The sequence below is a fragment of the Apodemus sylvaticus genome, chromosome 5, assembly GCF_947179515.1.
Source record: "Apodemus sylvaticus chromosome 5, mApoSyl1.1, whole genome shotgun sequence".
NCBI lineage: Eukaryota > Metazoa > Chordata > Mammalia > Rodentia > Muridae > Apodemus > Apodemus sylvaticus.
In genome coordinates this window covers 52,665,504-52,686,104 of record NC_067476.1, presented here as the reverse complement: position 1 = coordinate 52,686,104, position 20,601 = coordinate 52,665,504, and the positions used below count along the sequence as shown (strand labels likewise).

General features: G+C 44.3%; 1 protein-coding gene across 3 annotated transcripts in view; it reads right to left on the bottom strand.

The window, feature by feature from the left end:
* Positions 1–20,601, bottom strand: part of Map3k20 (mitogen-activated protein kinase kinase kinase 20) — a 160,062-nt gene that overhangs the window by 60,381 nt on the left and 79,080 nt on the right. For all 3 annotated transcript variants that reach the window (XM_052182694.1, XM_052182696.1, XM_052182697.1), the window contains exons 5-9: positions 17,648–17,713; positions 14,205–14,233; positions 13,952–14,089; positions 7,081–7,167; positions 1,405–1,479 (exon numbers count right to left, since the gene is read on the bottom strand). In XM_052182694.1, coding sequence (XP_052038654.1) covers positions 1,405–1,479; positions 7,081–7,167; positions 13,952–14,089; positions 14,205–14,233; positions 17,648–17,713 — 395 coding nt within the window. The remainder of the gene's footprint in view (positions 1–1,404; positions 1,480–7,080; positions 7,168–13,951; positions 14,090–14,204; positions 14,234–17,647; positions 17,714–20,601) is intronic.

The window sequence follows — 20,601 nt, the reverse complement described above, 5'->3', positions numbered from 1 at the left end:
CTTTGCCCTTGGGGTAAGACAATATGCCAGGCATATTGTGTGTGAATCAACGTGAATTCTGTCCACACGCCCATGGTGTCTTCCACTAACGAAGCACACAGCTCAAGAACAGACATATCATTACTGTTCATTCCTGGGCTCTCACTGGAAATGGGTATAAATTGTGGAAGAATTCCATATTATTATGTCTTCTTTATTACTTTTTAAAGCCTCTATATTTGAATAGGTAGTAAGACCTCAATTTCCATGAAAAAAATTATACAAATTTAAATTACGACTTCTTTTTCTTTCTTGAGTTTTGATTGCCCGATTGTTTTAATGTTTAATCTATGAGACTCATTTTAAAATTATAACCTTTACTATGGAAATCCAAGCATTCACAAAACAATATAATGCGCCTCTATAGTCTATGCCTGAGCTTCAAAATGTGTCCTGCAGACCGTGTTTAATTCATACAGCTGTACGTCCCCCTGCACTTTACTTTGAAGCAAATCCAACTAGCTATCATTTTATTCATACCTATTTCCACATGTATCCAAGAAGTTTGTTTTTTTTTTTTTTTTTTTTTTTTTGTTCCTTCTTCAAGACAGGGTTTCCTCTGTGTAACAACCCTGCTGTCCTGGAACTCTCTCCGCAGACCAGGTTGGCCTCAGGCTCACAGAGATCCACCTGCCTCTGTCTCCTGAGTGCTCGGCTGAAAGGCGTGTGCCACCACCGCTCACCCAAGGATATTTTCGTAAAGCTGAACTTTGTGCGGAGAGGAGATGGGCTCTCCATGCTTACATGTGATAAATGCATGAAAGCCTAGGATTGGAATTTCTTTAGTTTCATTGTGAAACAATGAAACATCCCTGGACTTGTTCAGGGATGACACACTCTGTGATTCTACCAAAGCAAAACTTCTCCCCACTCCTCTGTTAGAGAGAAAGGCACTGGAGAAGAGGCTAAGGGCGGGAGCCTCAGCAGACGCTCTGGGCTCACATCTGGCCCCACCAGTACTGGCGTGTGGCCTTGGCCCATCATTTAACCTGTGCCTCCTTGGTTCCATCTGTGAGCCCAGGCTGAGATCGATCAGTTTCTATATCCAAGAGTTAATAGAAAGCACTCGAAACACAGTCTCACATATAGTATGTACTGTGTTAGCTGTTTTGTTTTTTTAACAAGGCACATGGTCATGATAAAAAGCAAAAGAACAAAACTGCTTTTCAGGCCAGAATGCCAACAAATGCTGTAAAAAGAGAAAAGTCAATAATAGTCACTCGATTAAGATTATGGAGGTGTCCACCTGGGGCCTCAGCCATCATCCTGGGGCTCACAGGCCTGGCAATTCAAATGCTACCCCATGTTTTAAAACCTCACAAATGGACAGGTGAGGCTTCAGAAATGCGAACCCCAATGACATACCTTGGCATCAGCCTCCCAGCACTGACGGAGCAGTTCAGCAAAGCTTCTGGGGCAACTGCTTGGAATGGTTAATCTCTGCACCAAAGGAGGAGAACAGAAGAGAAAATGTGGGTTTATTCCCCAGGACGAGGAAATGACCTCTGATGGATCAGCAAACGGTTAATTTGGAAGCTTAAACAAGACACAGAATTTGAAGCTTCCACAGATTAATATTAATATGTGACGGGAGAATTCATGTTCCGATCTGCCCTGCAGATCTCCCAAGGCTCCGGCTTTCCCAGGTAGAAATCCTGGTAGATGGAAATGTCAGGTTCATCGTGACAAATGCAGCGGAACAATCACAGCTACAGCGGGAGAGGGCAAGCTGGGGCAGGATGCTGTGTTTAAAACCACAAATTTATTACTGCGTTTTTATAGCAACTTAAGATCTGTGCACACCAGCCAGGTAACTAGGAAACAAATTGGGTTTTGGCAATAGGTGTGAGGCTCCGAAACCATCCTTGGCACAGAAGATCACTCTGCATTTTCTCACTGGTAATTCTGAATGTGCCATTCAGCACACAAGACTCATTTGGCTTCACCTCTGGTCACACCCGTGTACTGAACCAGACTTGATACAAAACAAATTGGCTTCTGAGGATCAATCCTACTCACACGCCCTACAGGTCTGGTTCTCATAGAACATGACATCCCCCTATCTCAGGGAGGAATTTTTGTTTTAAAAGGCTGAACGGTCCAGCCAACACCAACAGAATGTCCTGGCCTGTGTGAGCCAGTGATCTTCAGCACCATAAAGATAAATGCCACCCTTCGATGTACCGCAGAGCATCACGCAACCAAGAACTCCCCTGCGAGCCGCCAATCTCACATGCTCCATGTGTATTTATGTGAGTCCAGTAAACAAAATGAAGTTTATGACTTTCTGGACTTAGCATCTAACTAAATTACAAATAAACAGAAAAAGATTTTAACAGTTTTCAAATATACCAGACTTCTCAAGAGCACAACACCCCGCACACAAGAAATCAAAGGAGACTGGTTTTTACATTATTCACAAGCTAACTATGACTTTTAAGTACTGTCACTAGCAACATGGCTGGTTTTGGAACCAAGTCATCAACACAGCTTACCTCTCTCTGCCTCTGTTTGCGGCCACTCAATGTCATTTACCCACAAGGCTAAGCACCTTAAAATGCCTCATCATCTTGTCTAATAAGGTTATGCCTAGTCCATGTTTTCTGTAGAATTTTCGTTTGTTCTTCACATTACACAGCTACGCTGACTTGAAGCATGTTGCATGTGGGTGAGTTAGGTTTTCTGGTTTTCTTTTCAGCAGAGCCAGGGCTGTCAAAGCAGCTGCTATAGAGAGAACATTGGGGTGGCAGAGTAACAGGCACTCACAAGCACTGGGCTGCATCCCTCGTGCTGAAGGTGTGCGTGGAAGGGTGGGTGGGTGTTATAGAGTGTGGAACTGTGAAGCTAAGCACTGCGGTGTAAAGTCCCTAGAACTGTCTGCCAAGGAAATTTTACAAATATAAAATTTAAAACTGAATTTGGCTGCATTTGGGTGAAATGATGCAGAGACCTAAAAAAATAGGTGTCTGGACAAGAATACATTTGATAGTTTATCCATTACGTTACATTAGAATTTCAGACAGTCTTGATATCAAAATAAAGTTAATAAACAAGCAAGCTCTCCAAATTAAGGCTATGTCAAGCCTTGGAAACTCCTAGTCTTTTGACATCACAGAGGAGAACGATGCTTTCAACTGTTATGTTAGTATACGTGAGCTGCACATTTTTGATGGAGATTGAAGGAAAGTCAGTTGTTTGCTTAGAAGACAGAAGACGGTTGGGAGTGAGAATGAGTGAAGACACACTATAGTTGCATGCGTGTGGCTGCGTGTGCTCCACACAGGTGACCAGAAGGTTTCAGGGGGGCGTACTACAGCCTTGTCTCCATGTTTACCATCAGGGCGGTGTCAACAGGCTGAATGGCCTGCTGTCCTCTTTTCTCACTGGGAAATCTTTTCAGATACAACATTTTGAACATTACATAAAGAGAAAAGTAATCTTAAATGTCTAATATTGTCAAGTATTAGTTAATCACAGACTCAGATAATTTTATGTAAGGGATTTCGTTATTGCATTAAAAGGTACTTGAAAGCAGGATCTGAAGTATTTATGTCCCGATTACAAAACTTTAATGCATTCCTAGTGCATCCAAGCACATGTAAATAGCCACATCTTGGTACTATGTGGTAACACAACTTTCAGCTTAAATATTTTAGAACAAAGAGTTCACGTTTAAAAGCAGAGTGTCTCCCAATAACTATACTAGGTAGGATATTGTTTTAAAAAATATTTTTGCGCCATTTTATATGTAAGATGCAAAAATTGTTGGTTTTACCTTTTTAAAGTTAAAGAGTAGTAGATCAAATTTACGTTTTAAACTTTTGTGCTATGCTTTACTGTGTGTGTGTGTGTGTGTGTATGTGTGTGTGCATGTAAATGCATACCTGTGCATTATGGAAATGAAAAGACAATTTAAGAAAGCTAATTCTCTCCTCCTACCATGTGGGTCTAAGGAATTAAATCCAGGTTGTCAGGCTTGGAGGCAAGTGTCTTTACCTGCTGAGTCATCTCACTGGGTCCCAATAAGATGAAGATTTTTTAATGCTAATTAATTTGCTATTTACAATGAAATACATTTATGTCAGAATCCAAGTGTTTATGAAAGTAGAAATTATACTCTAGGACATTTTGTAGAAATTATACTCTAGAAAATTCTGAAGACTCACTGGTTTTTCGTGCAGATTAAAAAAAAAAAGCAAATACATATATCTCTTGTATTTAAGACGTTCTCAGTGATGCCCTCTCAGTCACTGCCTTCTGTGCAGGTTCACTGCTCCCTTAGGAAGGTGTAACAGGGTTTACCAATCTGTTTTTAATAGAAGCTAATGTCAGAAATGATTAGTCAAAAGCCTTATTCCATAAGAGTTGAGAAGCAAAGGCTCTAGATATAATGTTAGAAAGCACGACTCTCTATAGGCTCAGATGAAATGCTCTGAAGGAGCCAGAGGCTATAGGTCGCCCACCTAGTTTAAGAGTGCTGTCCCAATCCTAACTGGCCAGCTCAGATGCCGCTGCAGCTATATAAGGCATCAACAGTGGGAAGCTGGGTAAATACTTCTACAGGCTCCTAGGAGTCCAGAATTATTTCAAAATAAAAAAATCTGTTTTTTAAATTTACTCTACTAATTGGATATAGATGTTACAGAATGACTAGATAGGTCACATTAACAATCTCTCCTTGGCAGTTTAAACACATTATTCTTAGTTAAATGAAGACTGCTGGAAATATGGAAACCTTTCTCCAACCCGATAACTGAAGGTATTCAACAGTAAAGACAAATGAAATATTGGAAGTTGAAGAGGTTTTATGAGTTAGGCTTCTTGAAGCGAACTCAATCTCTGGGAACTGCTTTGACACTATGTGAGCAGAACATGTTTGGAAACCAGTGCCTCTAATGGCAAAGTGAAGACACCTTGAATGGTGACACTGCAAGTCCCATCGAGGCTTAATTTCAACTTTTTCCCCCACAAATAAGTACTGTGCAGAATGGGAAGAATAGATAATTACCCTTACATCAAGCAGCTGTACTCCGACTCACTGGCAAGCTGAGACCGTGTCACCATGTGGGTTCTCTCAATTTGCTTTTTTTTTTTTTTTTTTTTTTTTTTTGAGACAGGGTTTCTCCGTATAGCCCTGGCTGTTCTGGAACTCACTCTGTAGACCAGGCTGGCCTCGAACTCAGAAATCCGCCTGTCTCTGCCTCCCAGAGTGCTGGGATTACAAGCGTGCGCCACCACCGCCCGGCTTGCTATTTCTTAATGAACAGCTCGGGAAGTCATAGCACACCGCCATACGTCCATTGGCTCTAGGGACAGGAGATGGCTTTTGTGTGTGTGATGTTAAGTTCTGAGGGGTGCTGGTGGGAGCTTCCTAACTCTCAGGCAGGGTGGGCACCCATCATTCTCTTCAGCGTTAAATACCCAATGCTTTAAAGGTGCGCTGGATTGCAACCTACTCTGTCTTTCTCCAGATAAAATATTACTGCAAAATACGTACTATTCTGTCAACTCTGGAGGATCTGGGTGGCTTTCTAAAGCCCTTTTCTGGCCCATCCCGTGTGGTATAGAGATTTTGTAGAGTTCCCTGCTTCTGGGTCAGCAGAAGGTGAGTGCTGTCTTTGCTTAGATTTGCAAAACCTGAACTAAACACCCAACCACCTCACTGGCAAAAGATATAGAACAGAAGCAAGTGAGTCTTCATGTCCAAAATGATCAGTTTTCCCATGTGAGGTCTTACTGAACGGTGCATGGAAAATTACTATCGTCTAATTAAAAGCTAACAGCTCTGGTGGAGCTATGGGTAAGTCTGGTCTTGGATTGAAGTCCTTTTCATCTCCTCTGCTGGCAGCCCCCTCCCATCAACGTCAGCCACTACTACGCGCCTCCCGTCCTCAGCGAGTCCGGTGGTTCTGGGTTAGTGGGCTCCAGGAGACGGAGTCTTGGTTTCTTCTAGTCAACAGCAGCTTTCTGATTAACCTGGCTGCTCTATCCTCACATGGGGGTGGGGCAGGTCAATTCAGTTCTGTGAAAGCGCTAAAGGGGACTGTCTTTATACAGTCTCCATGTGGGGACTATCTTACTTTAAGGTTACACTCGGCCTTTGTACACGGAAATGGGAATGAGGAACTTCTGGGAAATAAGTGGTTTTGCCTTGCAAAGGCGAGCGTGCACGGCCACCACGCCATCCCAGTCCTCCTGATGCTGTGAGACCAGATGCTTCATCTGAGGCTGAGAGATTTCCATGGCTGTGCGTCTCAGTGACAATTTGAAACCTTTCAGAATGTAGTTGCTGTCTTTGATATGGATGTGCCGCGCTCTCTGATGTGGGCTCGTAGGTCCAACTAGCTGAAAGCCTCAATTTGTGGGAGGAAGAAAAGCGAGGCCGGGGACACAGCACACACGGTGTTTACGCCACTGAAGTTCCTTTGAAATGGAACGACTCTGCATGAAGAAGCCAGCGCTCTCGCCACCCGCCTCGCCGATTCCAGTCAGGAGCTCATCTTCAATGTAGTGCTCAACGTAGGTGGCAAAACTGTAATTTTTTCCCCTTTTTGAAACTATTTTTTCTTCTTTTATTTTTGAAATTCTCATCTAAGCGACAGTTTCTTGTACTATAGTGACTCCTGCTGGGAGAGGTAAGTTGAAGTAGCTGAAGGTCTCTCACAGATAGATCAACTCCCGGCCGGTAAAAAGGATGTCCTGAACGCAGGAGATGCAGTTAAACTGTTCCCCTACCTTGGACGCAATGGCTTCTTTCATCACTAAGAACAAACCCCCAGGTTTTACAATTGAGACTGAGAAACTAGTACAGTACTTGTACAATTTTTGATCTACAGCATCACGACGTGAAGCTGCAACAATTAGATGTAAAGGGTCCATTCATGAGGAATAACATCACTCTGACCCTTTGTGTTAGCTCCTACTGCTAATCTTTCCATAAGCGTGAACTTACTTTCAATTTGAAGAAGATGAAAAAGTCTTTTGCAAAACCCCAATACTGTTTTCTGATCTATGCACCTGAATGGAGAAACGGAGTCTTACCTCGTTTTTTTCCACTACAAGCCAAGCTACTTGTAATCCTTCCAAACCTTTAAAGGGGACCTCCCTTGTTAGCATCTCCCAGAGAACCTATAACAAAAAGAAAATGGAATTTTTATTCTGGTATTTTATATTGGTTTATTACTGAAAATGTAGCTTAGCATTTAATTGTATCCAATTACTAGACATAGCCAACCATCTGTAGAAACTTATACTATATATATGTGTATATATATGTATATATATATGTATATATATATATATTCATACATAGGACTTCTACCATATATTATATACATTTATGTTCTTTGTATATTAAAAAACCTTGTTTTAGAAATTGGAGTGTCTATACTTATAATTTTATATTAGCGATTAGACTTGATCTTAAGACTCCCCAGTATTTTCACATATTCCCACAGATTAAGTTTTTTATTTTGTTTGAGAACACTCTTTCTGCCTTGAATCTCAGATACACTTTTTTTTAGATAGTAACCAGGAATTCAACACAGTTTTAAAGGTTCAATAAAAAAAAAAACAACAACAACAAAAAAAAAATCAAAGTCCTCAGTTCAAATCATTAGCAAACTCATCTGCCCCATACTGATAGATATCTGTGAAATTAGAACATTTAGATATTGTAGTTTGGACAAAATTCGGAATGAGTCATTCTAAGGGCTCCATTCCTACATTCATATATGATGTCATACTCTGAAGTACAGTGCAGTTAGTAAGCATATAAGCTGACTGTGTGTGTGAGTGACCCCATGCATCCAACTCTGTGTAGAAGTCAACCTAGGCGTAGCAATGAGCAGCCATGGCAAGGCCGCGGAGGGGAAACCTGTTCTAGGATGGTGGGTTTGCTTTCTCTTTAAGCACTGGGTAATGGAGATTTGAACACCCAGTTGCTTTTACCTTTTATTCAAATAGACATCCAAAAAATTGGTTTTGAGACAAGAGACAAGACTATGTAGCTCAGGCTAGCCTTGAACCCATGATACTCCTGCCTCAGCCTCCCAAGTGCTAGGATTACAGGCATGTGTCCCCATGCCAGCCTGGCATCACAAGATGTGTCTACCGGTACACTGCAAAGCACAAAAGCAATCCTAATTTTGTTAATAATCGGAATTTGAGAAGCACTATAATTTATTGAGGACCCAATGTGCCCCGAATCCCCATTACATGTGTTGCCTTGATTATTATCAAGGCCTCCAATATCATCCTCAATTTATAGGTGAGGATAACCGTGTTTAGGAATGTCAGATGAACTTGCCCACATACGTCCAGCTACCACATAGGTCAGCAGGGATACAAACTGCTCTCTTACTTGGAGGCTGGGCTCTCATCCCATGTAATTCTGGGGACAGGGACGCCCCACTGATGGAGGAACACAACAGGCTCCACTGCAGGTGCACAGCCAAGGCTGACTCCGGGCGACAACTGCAAGGTAGCTTTTGCTCTCCCTTGCTGCAAACTCAAAGGCCCATTTTTAAAGATAAGTCTAGATGGACAGCATGGCTCTATCCGAGGAAGTCCTGCAAGCCTTAACCTGTACAGTCATTATATCCTCAGCCAGCCTGCCGTCTTGTTCAACCCATAGCATGCTAACTGAATGCTGGCGAATACAAAGATAATTAGCAAGAAAATCAGGGAAATTGGCAGATGCTCCTCAAGCAGAAGAGGAAAAAAAATCCCTGAAGCCTCTTTGGGCTTTTAATCAAGTGTGTAAGGTACTTCTTCAGAAGAGCTACTGAATAATTCTATTTGAGTCACACAAGTGATTAGGAAAGGTAAGGGCACCCCAGAAGGGGATGATGCTGGCGCTGGCTGTACGTGTGGGAGGGAGGGGAAGCATCAGCACCGGAATGCAGTCTCCAGGCCACACTGCCTGGGCAGGGGAGAGGCAGCACTGGGCTGGGCAGGGCAGGAAATGAGGTTCCTCAATTTCCTGTGATCACCAGTCTCTGTGGTGCCAGCGACAGGAGGGGTCAGAGGATGAAGAGTGGAGAAATGGAAATAAGGAGGCAGCTTCAAAATAGTCAAATGCTCCAGCCTCGCCAACACTCAGGTGAACAATTCGGGCCTCCCCTTCTCTAAGTTTGGGGGACAGGCACGACAGGCACACAAGTGTGTACCCACAGGTAAAACCTGCCTGGATTCTAGAGTAAAATGCAGCCCCTGGGACTCTGAGGCAATAGCAGCAGGAAGGTGTTTATTCTTCACTTTTTTAGACCAAAATGTCTGGCTGGAAAATATCAAAAGTCTAATCAATGAAGAGGTGTGACCCTGACACAACTGGACTGTGTCATTCCATCTGTGCCTCTGAATAGTGACGGTAGCCAAGGGAGGTGGCTTGGGGGACTCAGAACCGTGGGGACAGAGGTGCATACTGCAAGGAACCTCAGGTTACAGAACCAGAACAAGGTCCACATAGGGTGCTGCTACCAGCCCCTCCCGTAATTCCCCTTAAGTCCCCAGATTTGGGGACGTGCCCAAATGAAAGCAGAACAAGCTAGGGGGGCTTTTTTTTTTAAATATTCAATAAAAATGACATTTGGCACAAGAAGTAAGTTTGTTGAGGAAGTCACTTGGAGGTCTAAAAATACATTAAGCTGGTGCCTTAAAATTCCAGTTCCGAGGATGCAGGCCAAGCACTGCTGTGACCTTTCACCTATAAAATATTTTCCAGCTCATTGTATATCAAGACGCCCTTCCAGTTAAGCTGCACTCACAAGGAAAATTTCTATTTTCAGTTTACAGAACAGAATCTTGGACAGGGCTGTGGATTTCTGCCTTTTCTCTCACAAACAATAGGAAGCCATTACCTGAGCCAGGCTGGTTCTGGAACAGTACTCTAGACAAGTTGCAGAGGCTGCCTCTTAAGCTCCCTCTGTTGAAGCTGGTTTTGGCTGGAAGCTCCTAGGAAGGTAAACCCTTTTGCACTGCCACTGGGAAAGCTTTGTCTGTGGAGGGTGACAAGCCGTGTGCTCTCTGTGGAGGGTGACAAGCAGTGTACTCTCTGTGGAGGGTGACAAGCCGTGTCCTCTCACAGGCCGCCTGTTCAGGGATCTGTACCCTTCTTAGCAAATCACGTGCTAAGGCTATACAAACGTCTTTCTTGTAAAAGTTCTCCTTGGAGAAAGGACAAGCTGCCTAGCTCTGTTGCTCTGTGGAGCAACAAGAAGTGTCTTTGACGGCAGCAGGAGACTAGTTAGTTTTGCCACGTGTTCAGATAAAACTCAAGTTTATCAAGGGAGAAAGACTAAAAACAAAACCAGGCCTCATTTTTTTTGGGTGAGTTTCAAAAATCAACTTTTTGATGGCCATGTTCTCCCAGTTAAGAACTACGGCATGTTTTATGTTAGAGCGGCGGTCTCCCTTTGGAAGGGACACTAGATTCTGTGTAACTGTACTGTTTTCTTAGGTAGGCACCACGTTCGAAGTCTGAGGAGCACAAACACGTATGCCTCAGCTGGAACAACTCTGCACTCCCTGATGCCCAGCCTACTGGGAACCCATAACTGCTTTGGGTTTTTTGTTTGTTTAAATGGCTATTTACAACAAAGAGTTCTGGAGAGCAAGGCTTGCATTCTCTCTCTCTCTCTCTCTCTCTCTCTCTCCCTCCCTCCCTCCCTCCCTCCCTCCCTCCCTCCCTCTCTGATGAGGCCCATTTAGAATGGACAGAATGAGAAGGGCAGGGCTGAATGTCACCCCAAATTCTTCTCACGGAATCAGCACCAACATACTTCTCTGAGCTTCTGCTGACAGAATTCTCTGTGTGAGGTAAGCCAGCATTCTCAAACTTCGCTTAAAGAGAAACTAGTAATGGCAGGCGATTTTATAATTATTTATTTTATGCACGGCATGCATGTGGTAGGCGGACAATGGCTTGAGAGAGTCTGTTCTCTCCGACCACGTGGGTCCGTCTAGGGATTCAGTTCAGCTCCTCAGCCTTGCAGCACGGTTACCCACACTGTCAGCCCAGGTGCTGGCTTTGTTGTTGCTTTGTGATCCTTGTTTTTAGTTTAAGTTTGCTTGAATGTATGTCTGTTTGACACAAGTGTAGTTTATGCAGAGGCCAGAAGAGATCCCAGGGATGGGAATTACAGACAGTTATGACCCCTATGTGGGTGCTGGGAACTGAACTGAGGTCCTCTGGAGGAATAGCCATCTCTTCAACCCCCAAACTGATTTTAAGGAGACAATGAAACATTTCTATTTCTGCCACTCAAGGGCAGGAAGGCTCTTGCATGAACTCTGAATTGAGACTGATACAGTTGGGGGACTGGGTAGTTGGGCTCTGAGCCACACCTGGTGTGTGGTGGAGGGTAGTCCTGGCAGTGTGGATTCGTTTTAGGAAATAGCTTGTTCAGTGTCTTATATCCCTTTCCCAGGCAGCAGGAAGGCCCATGTCTTTAATACCAGAGGCTAGGTGAGAGGCAGATCCCTGTGTGAGTTGCAGGCAGTCCTGACCTACATAGAAAATTCCAGGTCAGCCAGGGCTACATAGTGAGCCCTTGACTTAAAAACAAAACAAGACAAAACCATCCTCCCCCCAGGAAAGCCACACAAGGTTGAGCAAAGGTGGGGGTGGTATACATTGACTGAAGGCCTCACGTGCACACACATAGAGATCCCTCTCTCAAAAGTGGCACACAATCTCTGGAGTGAAAGGTTTTTATAAACAAATGGAAAACCTACAGCTCCAGGAAGAAAGATGCAGGCAGCCTCAAGGAAGAGCTCAACGAGAACTGACAGAAAGGTTCAAAGATACAGGAGCGATCCTTGGTATCTATAGGAGTCATGGTCAACAGCTATGGCTTCCAGGGGAGAAGGCATTAGTTCTTCGTTACAGGTACCAAGAGGGCACTGACTAAGGAAAGGCAGAGGGGGACGTTTGTTTCACACAAAGCCCCAGGCATCCAGAAGCTTGTGAAAGGAAGTGGTATGAAGTTTATTTTCATAAATCCAATAATATTGAAACTAAAAGTTCATTCTATACACAACTCATAGTTGTGACTTTAGGTCAAAAATCTCTAATAGGGAAATTCCAAGGCTTGGGGAGAATTATCAAAGTACAAATTTTATACATGGGCTTCTGGAGTAGGAAACAGGCCGGAGAACCCATCAAGGTACGTGAGAAGACGGCGTCTGAGTGTGTCTCCACCCTTACATACACCTGCACATGCAGGGAGAGCCAGCCGACCCCAGACCCGGGAGCTCAGCCACGCACACTGCTGCCTCCCACGCTCCTTGCTCCACAGGAGGAGCAGCAGAGAGCGGCACACTGGCTTCTGCTGCACAGAATGAAACGAGGCGCTTTCACCGTCACACTTGCCGTGCAAAACCTAAATCAGCTCACGTTTGTGTCCAGCCCAGAGACTAACTCATTTTCCCTAAAGTAAAGGACGGTGAGCTGGCAAGAGAAGACAATGTCCCAGGAGCTTAGCTTTTCCCTCCCGTGCTGGGGATTGAACCCAGGGCCGTGAACATGCCGCCAGCTAAGCCTGAGCACAAAACGCCTCGCATTGTAACAAACTCCCTGCTTTCAGAATTTCCAGATGAGCGTTGCCGACTACACTGTGATGACATAGAACACAGCCTGGGAAGCCAGTCTCCTCTGGGACGATTATTTTGTTTCCCCCTTTCTATCTGTGAGAAATGTTTCCTTGCTCTCCAGAATAATAAAGTTTGCATTCTTACAAACATTCAGAATTCAGAGGAATTAGATATTTAATGCTGATGCTACTGTTAACATTTAACCCCTTTAAAAACCTTGACTTTAGCCAAAAAATACACAATCCATTCTTGAAACTGTTTTCAGTAGCCGTCAGGATTCACAGGTCCATGAGAGGTGACACGGTTTGGGAAGCACAGGCCCACTGAAGAAGCCGCACACGTAAGGAAGTCAGCTCATGTGTGGATTGACGAAGGAAAGGGGTGCGCCTGACATGTGGTCCTCTCTGGCCACCTCCCCCCACCTCAGGAAAAAGGGTGTGTGGACAGGGTGTGAGCTGTTTCTTACAGTGTTAATGTCCTTTTTGCAAGGTAATCCCGTGTAAAGTAAAAGTGGTGTATGCGGCACAGAGGGCATTGAGACCCAGAGACTCAGAATTCCCCATGATGCTCTGGGTCTTTAAAAGGATATATCACTCTAGAAGAAAAAAAATCTTCAAACAAGGAGCTACAAAGGATTCCTTCCTGCAGCAGGAAATGCCCTACCAGAGGCTTCTTCCTCCTTAGCTGGCTCCTCCCTCTATTCTACTCTTAGTCCTGTCTGCCATCATTCCGTCATTCCATCTGCTCTAACCCCCCTCACTTCACCGTTTGTTTTTGTAGCATTTGCAGTAGACCTGGGCAAGGCTAATCTGGTCTAACTACATGTTCTTTTGAAGTTTCAGAAATGCAAAAGTTTAGCTCAGTTGGCAGCTCCTGGCCGTCACACACCATGTGGGCATCTATTACAAGCAAACATATTCCAAGAGATTCGCAGTATCAGTGAACTGCACGGCTGCTCTAGGGTCATGCGTCCGTCCACCCAGCAGAACAGCTTTCCCAGCAGGCCTCGCGCTGGCCAGGCTCCCAGCAGGCCTCACGCTGGCCAGGCTCTGTATTATTTGCTTCTTGGAAGTAGTGAGGGTTCTTCTTATTGCAGGACAGATTAGCTCGGAATCGTAAGTGATCCAAGCACACATTGTGATAGCTGGAAAGCCCCTCCCTAATGCCTCCACTGTAGGTGACTCTCCTGTCTCAGGCACGAGGAAGCTAAACTGTGGCCACTTTCCTTAATGGCTCCACTGTGGATGACCCAGCTGTCTCAGGCACAAGCAGGCTAAGCTGTGGCTACTTTCTTCTCTAAAATGAGAAACGTACTCACCACACCATAGGAATACGTGTCACAGGTTTCAGACACAGGGAGACTCTGGATAACTTCTGGAGCCATCCATGGGAAAGTTCCAACCAAGGACATGTGTGTTGTGTGGTTATGAAACCGTGAGGCACCGAAGTCACAGATCTGAGGACATAGGAACCAACGTCAACTTTCTACCCAGTGCTGATGGGAGACTGTTAGTTACAAAGCCATCATCAGAAACAGGCAACTCTCTTCAAATGAAAAGAAACAGTCCTACCTTCAGCACTCCATCAGCAGCGATAACAACTGGAAGAAAATGGAGAGAAAGTATGATAATCATTTCGACTTAGCAGCGAAGAAAAGCACAGTGTCATGTTTCTAACTTTGAAACCACTACATTTCTAACCTCACAATATAATCTGGGCAGGCGCTGTGTACCCATAATCCCAGGCTGAGGCAGGAGGACTGCAATGAGCTTGAGGCAAGCCTGGGTTACATAGCAGGAACTAAGCCTGTCAAAGATCCATAAGAAGACCCTGTCCCAAACACACACATTAGTATAAAGCAGGCATCTTAAAAGTCATTTGGAGCAGCACCTCATGGAATTAAGCCGTTTAAAAATGTTTTCTGCCTTACAGGAAGGAGCTCCCAATCCAGGAAATATTTTCATTTTTGTTTTATGATATAAAATTCTGTCTACGTCTCTCTCTTTCTCTGACCCTGTCTCTGTCTGTCTGTCTGTCTGTCTCGCTCTCTCTCTGTGTATGAGTGTGTCTGTGTGTATGTTGTTCCCAGTTGAAGATAAATTTTCTGAAAGGTGAAAACAACACTCGTTCACCTACTCAGGCATCCAAGTGCTTGACAATGGTGTTGTTGAGCACCTGCTGGGGTCAAAGGTCACTGCTGCCTCTCCTTTCCTCTCGTGAAGTCTGCAGTCCATCAGAGAGACCATTAAACATCCACAATGAAGTGGGGGTAAATTGCATGATGAGAAAGGGAGTTAATAAAGAACTAGTCAAGAGGAACACCTAAGCCTGGGGAGGTTGGCTGAGGTTTCTGGCAGGAATAGATGCTTATACTAAGACTTGATGACAGGAAGAGGGGAACCCGGGCGGGTGAGTAGTTTCACCTAGGAAGCATTCAGGAACAGGGGTAAAGGTGTAGCCATTCTGGAAGACAGAAGCCAATCCAAGAAGAGGTCTCTCGGGAAATGAGAGGCCATAAAGAATGTTATAGGGAAGAAGGACAGGAGGGAGACTTCAGGGGGCTGACCCTGCATCACAGCACAGAACAAGAGGCAAGGAAGCCGGCTGTGCATGCACGTGGCTATGGTCTGAGAGGGACGTGGTGCTGTCAGGACTCCGACTGTGAGAAAGAACTGGTGACTAGCGGGTGATTTAGGCCGGGATCATGGGCTGGAGGAGCAGCAGCGGATGGAGGGGGCTCAAAGATGAAATCCTGCAACTTCTGGCTTAGGCAGCTGGTACTGCATTCACCAAGAAAGGAAAGGTAAAAATGGCCTTTTAAGGCAGGAGGGAGAAGGTGAAAAGACCAGGTTGGACAGAAGACATTTAAGCCCATGTGAAATCTCTGTACAAGTATGTCCATCAACAGTTTCTAAGCTGACATCAGCTTAGGAGTGTTGTTATGGAAGCAGGACTTTTATGGGAGTGGGACGGTGAGAGAGAAGCCAAGGACAGAAGCCCAGGGAGGGTTTCTGGGGTTTGTGCAGTCAGTCACTTGGTGCCTTGAGTGTGGTTGATCATCAGTACAGCAGATGTTACTAGTGATTTGGGTAACTGGAGAAAATATCCTGTGTGATCTAATACATATAAATAGTCTCAAAGGAAATGTGGAATGGCCAGAAATGAGCTACATAACTTTTGCAAATAGAAATGCAAATAAATATCACTGTTGTATTCAGTTGCTCTTGGATTATCTGGTGTCCTGAGATGGTATCCCGAGATCCATATAAAGATAGGAGACAACAAGGGCACATCATAGTACACGCATGTACACAAATACATACCACACACACACACACACACACACACACTATATTCACTTTCTGTGTGTGTACATGTGTCGGTGCACACAGGCCATGGTATACACTTGAAGGTCAGAGAACAACTTGTGGGAGTTGTTTCTTTCTTTCTGTTATGTGGTTTTTGGTGATTAAACTCAAGTTGTCAGGCTTGGTGGCCTTTACCCACTGAGCCATCTTGCCAGCCCAGAACTAAAAGTTTTCAAAAATATTACAGAAGACAAAGTCTCACTCCACCTCCCATTAAAAACAAATTGCCAAGTTAGGCTGGTATTCTTTTGATATTAATGTATACTATTTCCTTTTATATAACTTGTAATTCTTTAAAAATGAGGAATTCTCCATCATTATCTATAGTTTTCATGCTAACTACATAGGTTTTAAAACATCAGATAACTAGTTTTATCGAAACTAATAGCATGAACTGAAATTGTAGTCATATAACTGTCACTTCGTACCTGGGAGAGATTATTTTCTAATGACTTCCTGTTAAGCTGCTCTATATCACAAGTTTATAGTTCCCGGAAGTGTCTGTCTCAGAAGAGCCAAAAAAGAGTAGGAAAGCGTAGGACAATCAGCTGAGCAGCTGACCTGGTTAAGGAGCGGCCAGGCTGGATTCTCAGGGTAGCAGCTGCCTACAACTTCCTGTCCTTCCTGCTTCCCACCTGTCGGACCCAGGCCTGCAGGTCCTGGCTGTGAGCAGAGCACCTGGGGCCTGCACCTGTCGGACCCAGGCCTGCAGGTCCTGGCTGTGAGCAGAGCACATGGGCTCGCCCAGGCTTCTCCTGCCCGCCTGCCATCACCACCCATTCTAAGGATCACACTGTTGGTAAATTCAAGTTGTAGCTGCTGTGGTCTTAAGAGTTCTAAAAATAAACACTTTCCTTTTCCCTGCTGAGAGCCACTGAAAATGTAGAAATAACTGATAACAAGGCTGCTTCCCCCCTTGAGTAGCAAACTCTTGATATTTACTTAGCTAGCTCTACTACTAAAGCTAACTAGTCCTACTGCCTTTCTGACAACTCTGCAATGACGTCATGGAAGAAGGTAGTGTGGAATCCTGCATGCTATTTTAAAACGCTCATTTTCCAAACGATAAATATAGGCTCAAAAAGTATAGGAATGTACAAAAGAGGAAAAAGAAAGAAAAGAAAAAAAGGAATGCCTTTATGTTTTCAAGTCTCAGGCGTGCTGGCCATCTCGGGGCACTATTCCAGGTACTATAGGCACGAGTGACCAAAAGATGTATACCACGTAATTCAGAAATAAAATTCAAAACTGCTGCCAGAAGGCAGCATCTAAAAATAGGAGACTTAAAAATACATGACCACACACTTTGACCTGGCAATGCCAATTTTAGAAAAGATTTTTTTAAGGAAATAATTAGAGATATGTAGAGAGACTTGGCCAGAAGGCATTAAACTAAACATTTCTTATTTTAGAAAAAAATGTAACCAATCGAGTTGTCTCCATCCTGTGTCCTCACACAGTAGAACACTATGCGGCTTCCTCAAGTGACATGCAGATTTTGGTATTTATAGACAGAGAAAATGTCTCCACGGCAGTGCGTGGACCAGACAATGAGTCCCACAAGCAGCAGAGCGCGCCGCGCTGGGCTTCTTTGCAGGTCCATGCGGACTGCAGTCAGCGGCAAGGCTGAAGGGTGTGCCACTCACCGTTTCTTGACTTGAGGTCTCTGTGGATCACCTTGACCGGAGCCTCCATGTGTAAGTAATGCATCCCTTTCATGAAGAGGGAAAGAGGGTTAGTGGTTTGCAGTGTGACATCAGAATGACCACTCACAACTGTGCAGAGACATCCATGGCGGAAAACAAACCTGCATGTTCTGCTCTTCCATGCTTGACAAAATGAAAATCACGTGTGTCTACATGACTTTACTGTGGGAGACCTCACTTCTTACAGTACCTGACAAAGACACCGTGATTTTCTCAGACTCGTGCAAAGAGCACAGCGGAATGGCCGTAATGAGGCCCCAGCACCCACTACCGAGTGCACGTGCTGTCTGCCCAGCTCAGCTCCACGGGCTCACTTAGACATCTGCAGCCACTGAGCTGTAGCACCGGCACTTTTTGGCAGGAGAGGACAGAAGTGTGGTGTGAGGCTGGCCCGCTGACGAGCAAGGCGCTGTGATCCTCTAATAGATGTGCAATGTACAAAGCATCTTCTTCTCACAAGAATAAAGTGCCAGATTCACTCTGAGAAATGTATATAATATGGATTAAGGTGCTCTATCTACTGGGCACATCAAATGTAAATGATTTTATTAATTTGGATGAGAAATTATATAGTTCATGGTTACCCCTTAAAAGTGTTTGGTCTTTTCTGTGTCAGGCAAAGACAGAATATAGGGAGAACACATGCCTACCCAGGACTTCCTCTCAGTTCTCCTGTCCTCTTCCTCAAACAGTGCAAAGAACAGTCCTTCCTCATGCCAAACCCAACAGGACCCCCACTGTTTCTGATGAGCTGCCCACCAAAGTAATTTAATAAGTATCCTTGCTTTCTTTTTAAGTACACAGAATACTACAACTTTATTACAGGTAATTTATTAATAGCGACTCTTCTACTCTGGTATTATATATCGAGGAATCAAAAGAACAAAGAAAATAACAAAAGGTTTAACTCTTGTTACATAATGATATCACTGAAGAGAGTCAAGTTAACAGAAGTAGTAGCAACTTAAATGATCTTAAGTGATGTAACTGGGATAAAAGTCTCATTTAATAGCAAGTTCTACATCTTCAAGCTGTAAAGCTCAATGGCTGCTATTTAGTAGTCTACAAGACTGAATTTCATAGTCATGTCTTCCTTGCTTATTAAACTCAAATTTAACTTATTAAACTCAAATTTCCAAATAATTTTTCAGGTATAGTCTATTTGATTATGACTAGAAGCAAGGATAAGTCATTCTTCTCTCTCTCTCTCTCTCTCTCTCTCTCTCTCTCTCTCTCTCTCTCTCTCTCTCTCTCTCTTGGTTGTTTGGATTTGTTTTTTGTCGAGACAGGGTTTCTCTGTGCAGCCCTGGCTGTCCTGGAACTCACTCTGTAGACCAGGCTGGCCTTGAAATCAGAAATCTGCCTGCCTCTGCCTCCCAGAGTGTTGGGATTACAGGCGTGCGCCACCACCGCCCAGCTAGGATAAGTCATTCTTATACCTGCTGATAAAGACTTCAAAGGGGAAAGATATGATGATAAAACCTTAAAATATAAGGCATTTCTTGACTCTGCGTCAGGTTATCAGAAGGAAATGTCCCATAAACCATTGGTGCACATGTATGGTGCCCAGCTTTGAGGACTTGGGATCCATCCATGTGCCGTAACCACAAAATTCTATTCAGTTGGTTTTTATTGAGTCATCTGCTTTGCTTTTATTGCAAACCTCTGAAAATGATTGAAAAATGCCCTGTCTTGGTTCAAAGTATTTGTGAATTATTAGTAAGATCTGACCAGTACCAGAATGGAGGTTTGGGAGAGCTTTGGACTGAGGCGGGATTCAAGGTAGCCTGCTCTAATTGTCTTGCTACCCACTTCACTCCTCATAAGGAAGGGGATCCTTACAGCTTTGAGGGCAGCTCTCAATAGCAAAGACATTGCACAATAACTACTTCCAAATGCATGAGTCAAATATCAGAATGAATTATTCATTCTCTAATGTCTCAACATATGATTGCTTCAGTGGCTTCAATCACCGTCAACCCAAAAGGTGTACAGGCTGAATTTGAAGGAGAATCAACAGAGTCACGGTTTCCTATTTAAAGTTTATACTTCGCTGTAGGGAAGAGGGTCTTAAAGTCTTGATTCCTTTTTCCTTTTGCAGACCATCTGAGATAATTCCCACATATTACATATCACTTAGAATTATGAGCAAACGGGCTCATTTTCTGAGGCCAAGCCCATGAGAATTTGTCTTAGAGAATTAGTTCTCTAATCAGCCAAGAGGGATCTCATTAGCTTGTGGACTTTTGCTCTTCTAACCTTCCTTCTCTGGCATCTCTGCTTCTATTTTGCTACTTAATTCTGTTCCTTCTCCACCCCATTCTTCTAAAGCTGAGAGGCAGCTCTCTTGAGAGAGTGACAGCGCTATTCTGGAGGCAAGAGGTTTGGCTCTCAGGTAGGACCATGTGACTGATGACAGAGTGGGTGCTGCAGCTAGAACAGGAACACTAAGGCAGAGAGAGCACAGCTGGAAGCTGTCACTTGATTTGTTTGCTGTCTATCCACCCTAAGTACCATTAAGTAATAACAGGAGTGTAATTAGCTGAGCACCCAAAATGTACGTGAGTAAAGTGCTGTAAGGACTGTGTTTGCATCTGTGTAGGTGCGTTTCCACAATGCTGCAGGCGGCTGCCAGTATCAGCACAGGGCTTTGCCTACTCACAGGTGCTTCGTGTGTGCTACGGACACTCACAGGTGCTCTGTGGGTGCTACGGACACTCACAGGTGCTCCGTGTGTGCTACGGACACTCACAGGTGCTCCGTGTATGCTACGGACACTCACAGGTGCTCCGTGGGTCCTACGGACACTCACAGGTGCTCCGTGTGTGCTACGGACACTCACAGGTGCTCCGTGTGTGCTACGGACACTCACAGGTGCTCCGTGTGTGCTACGG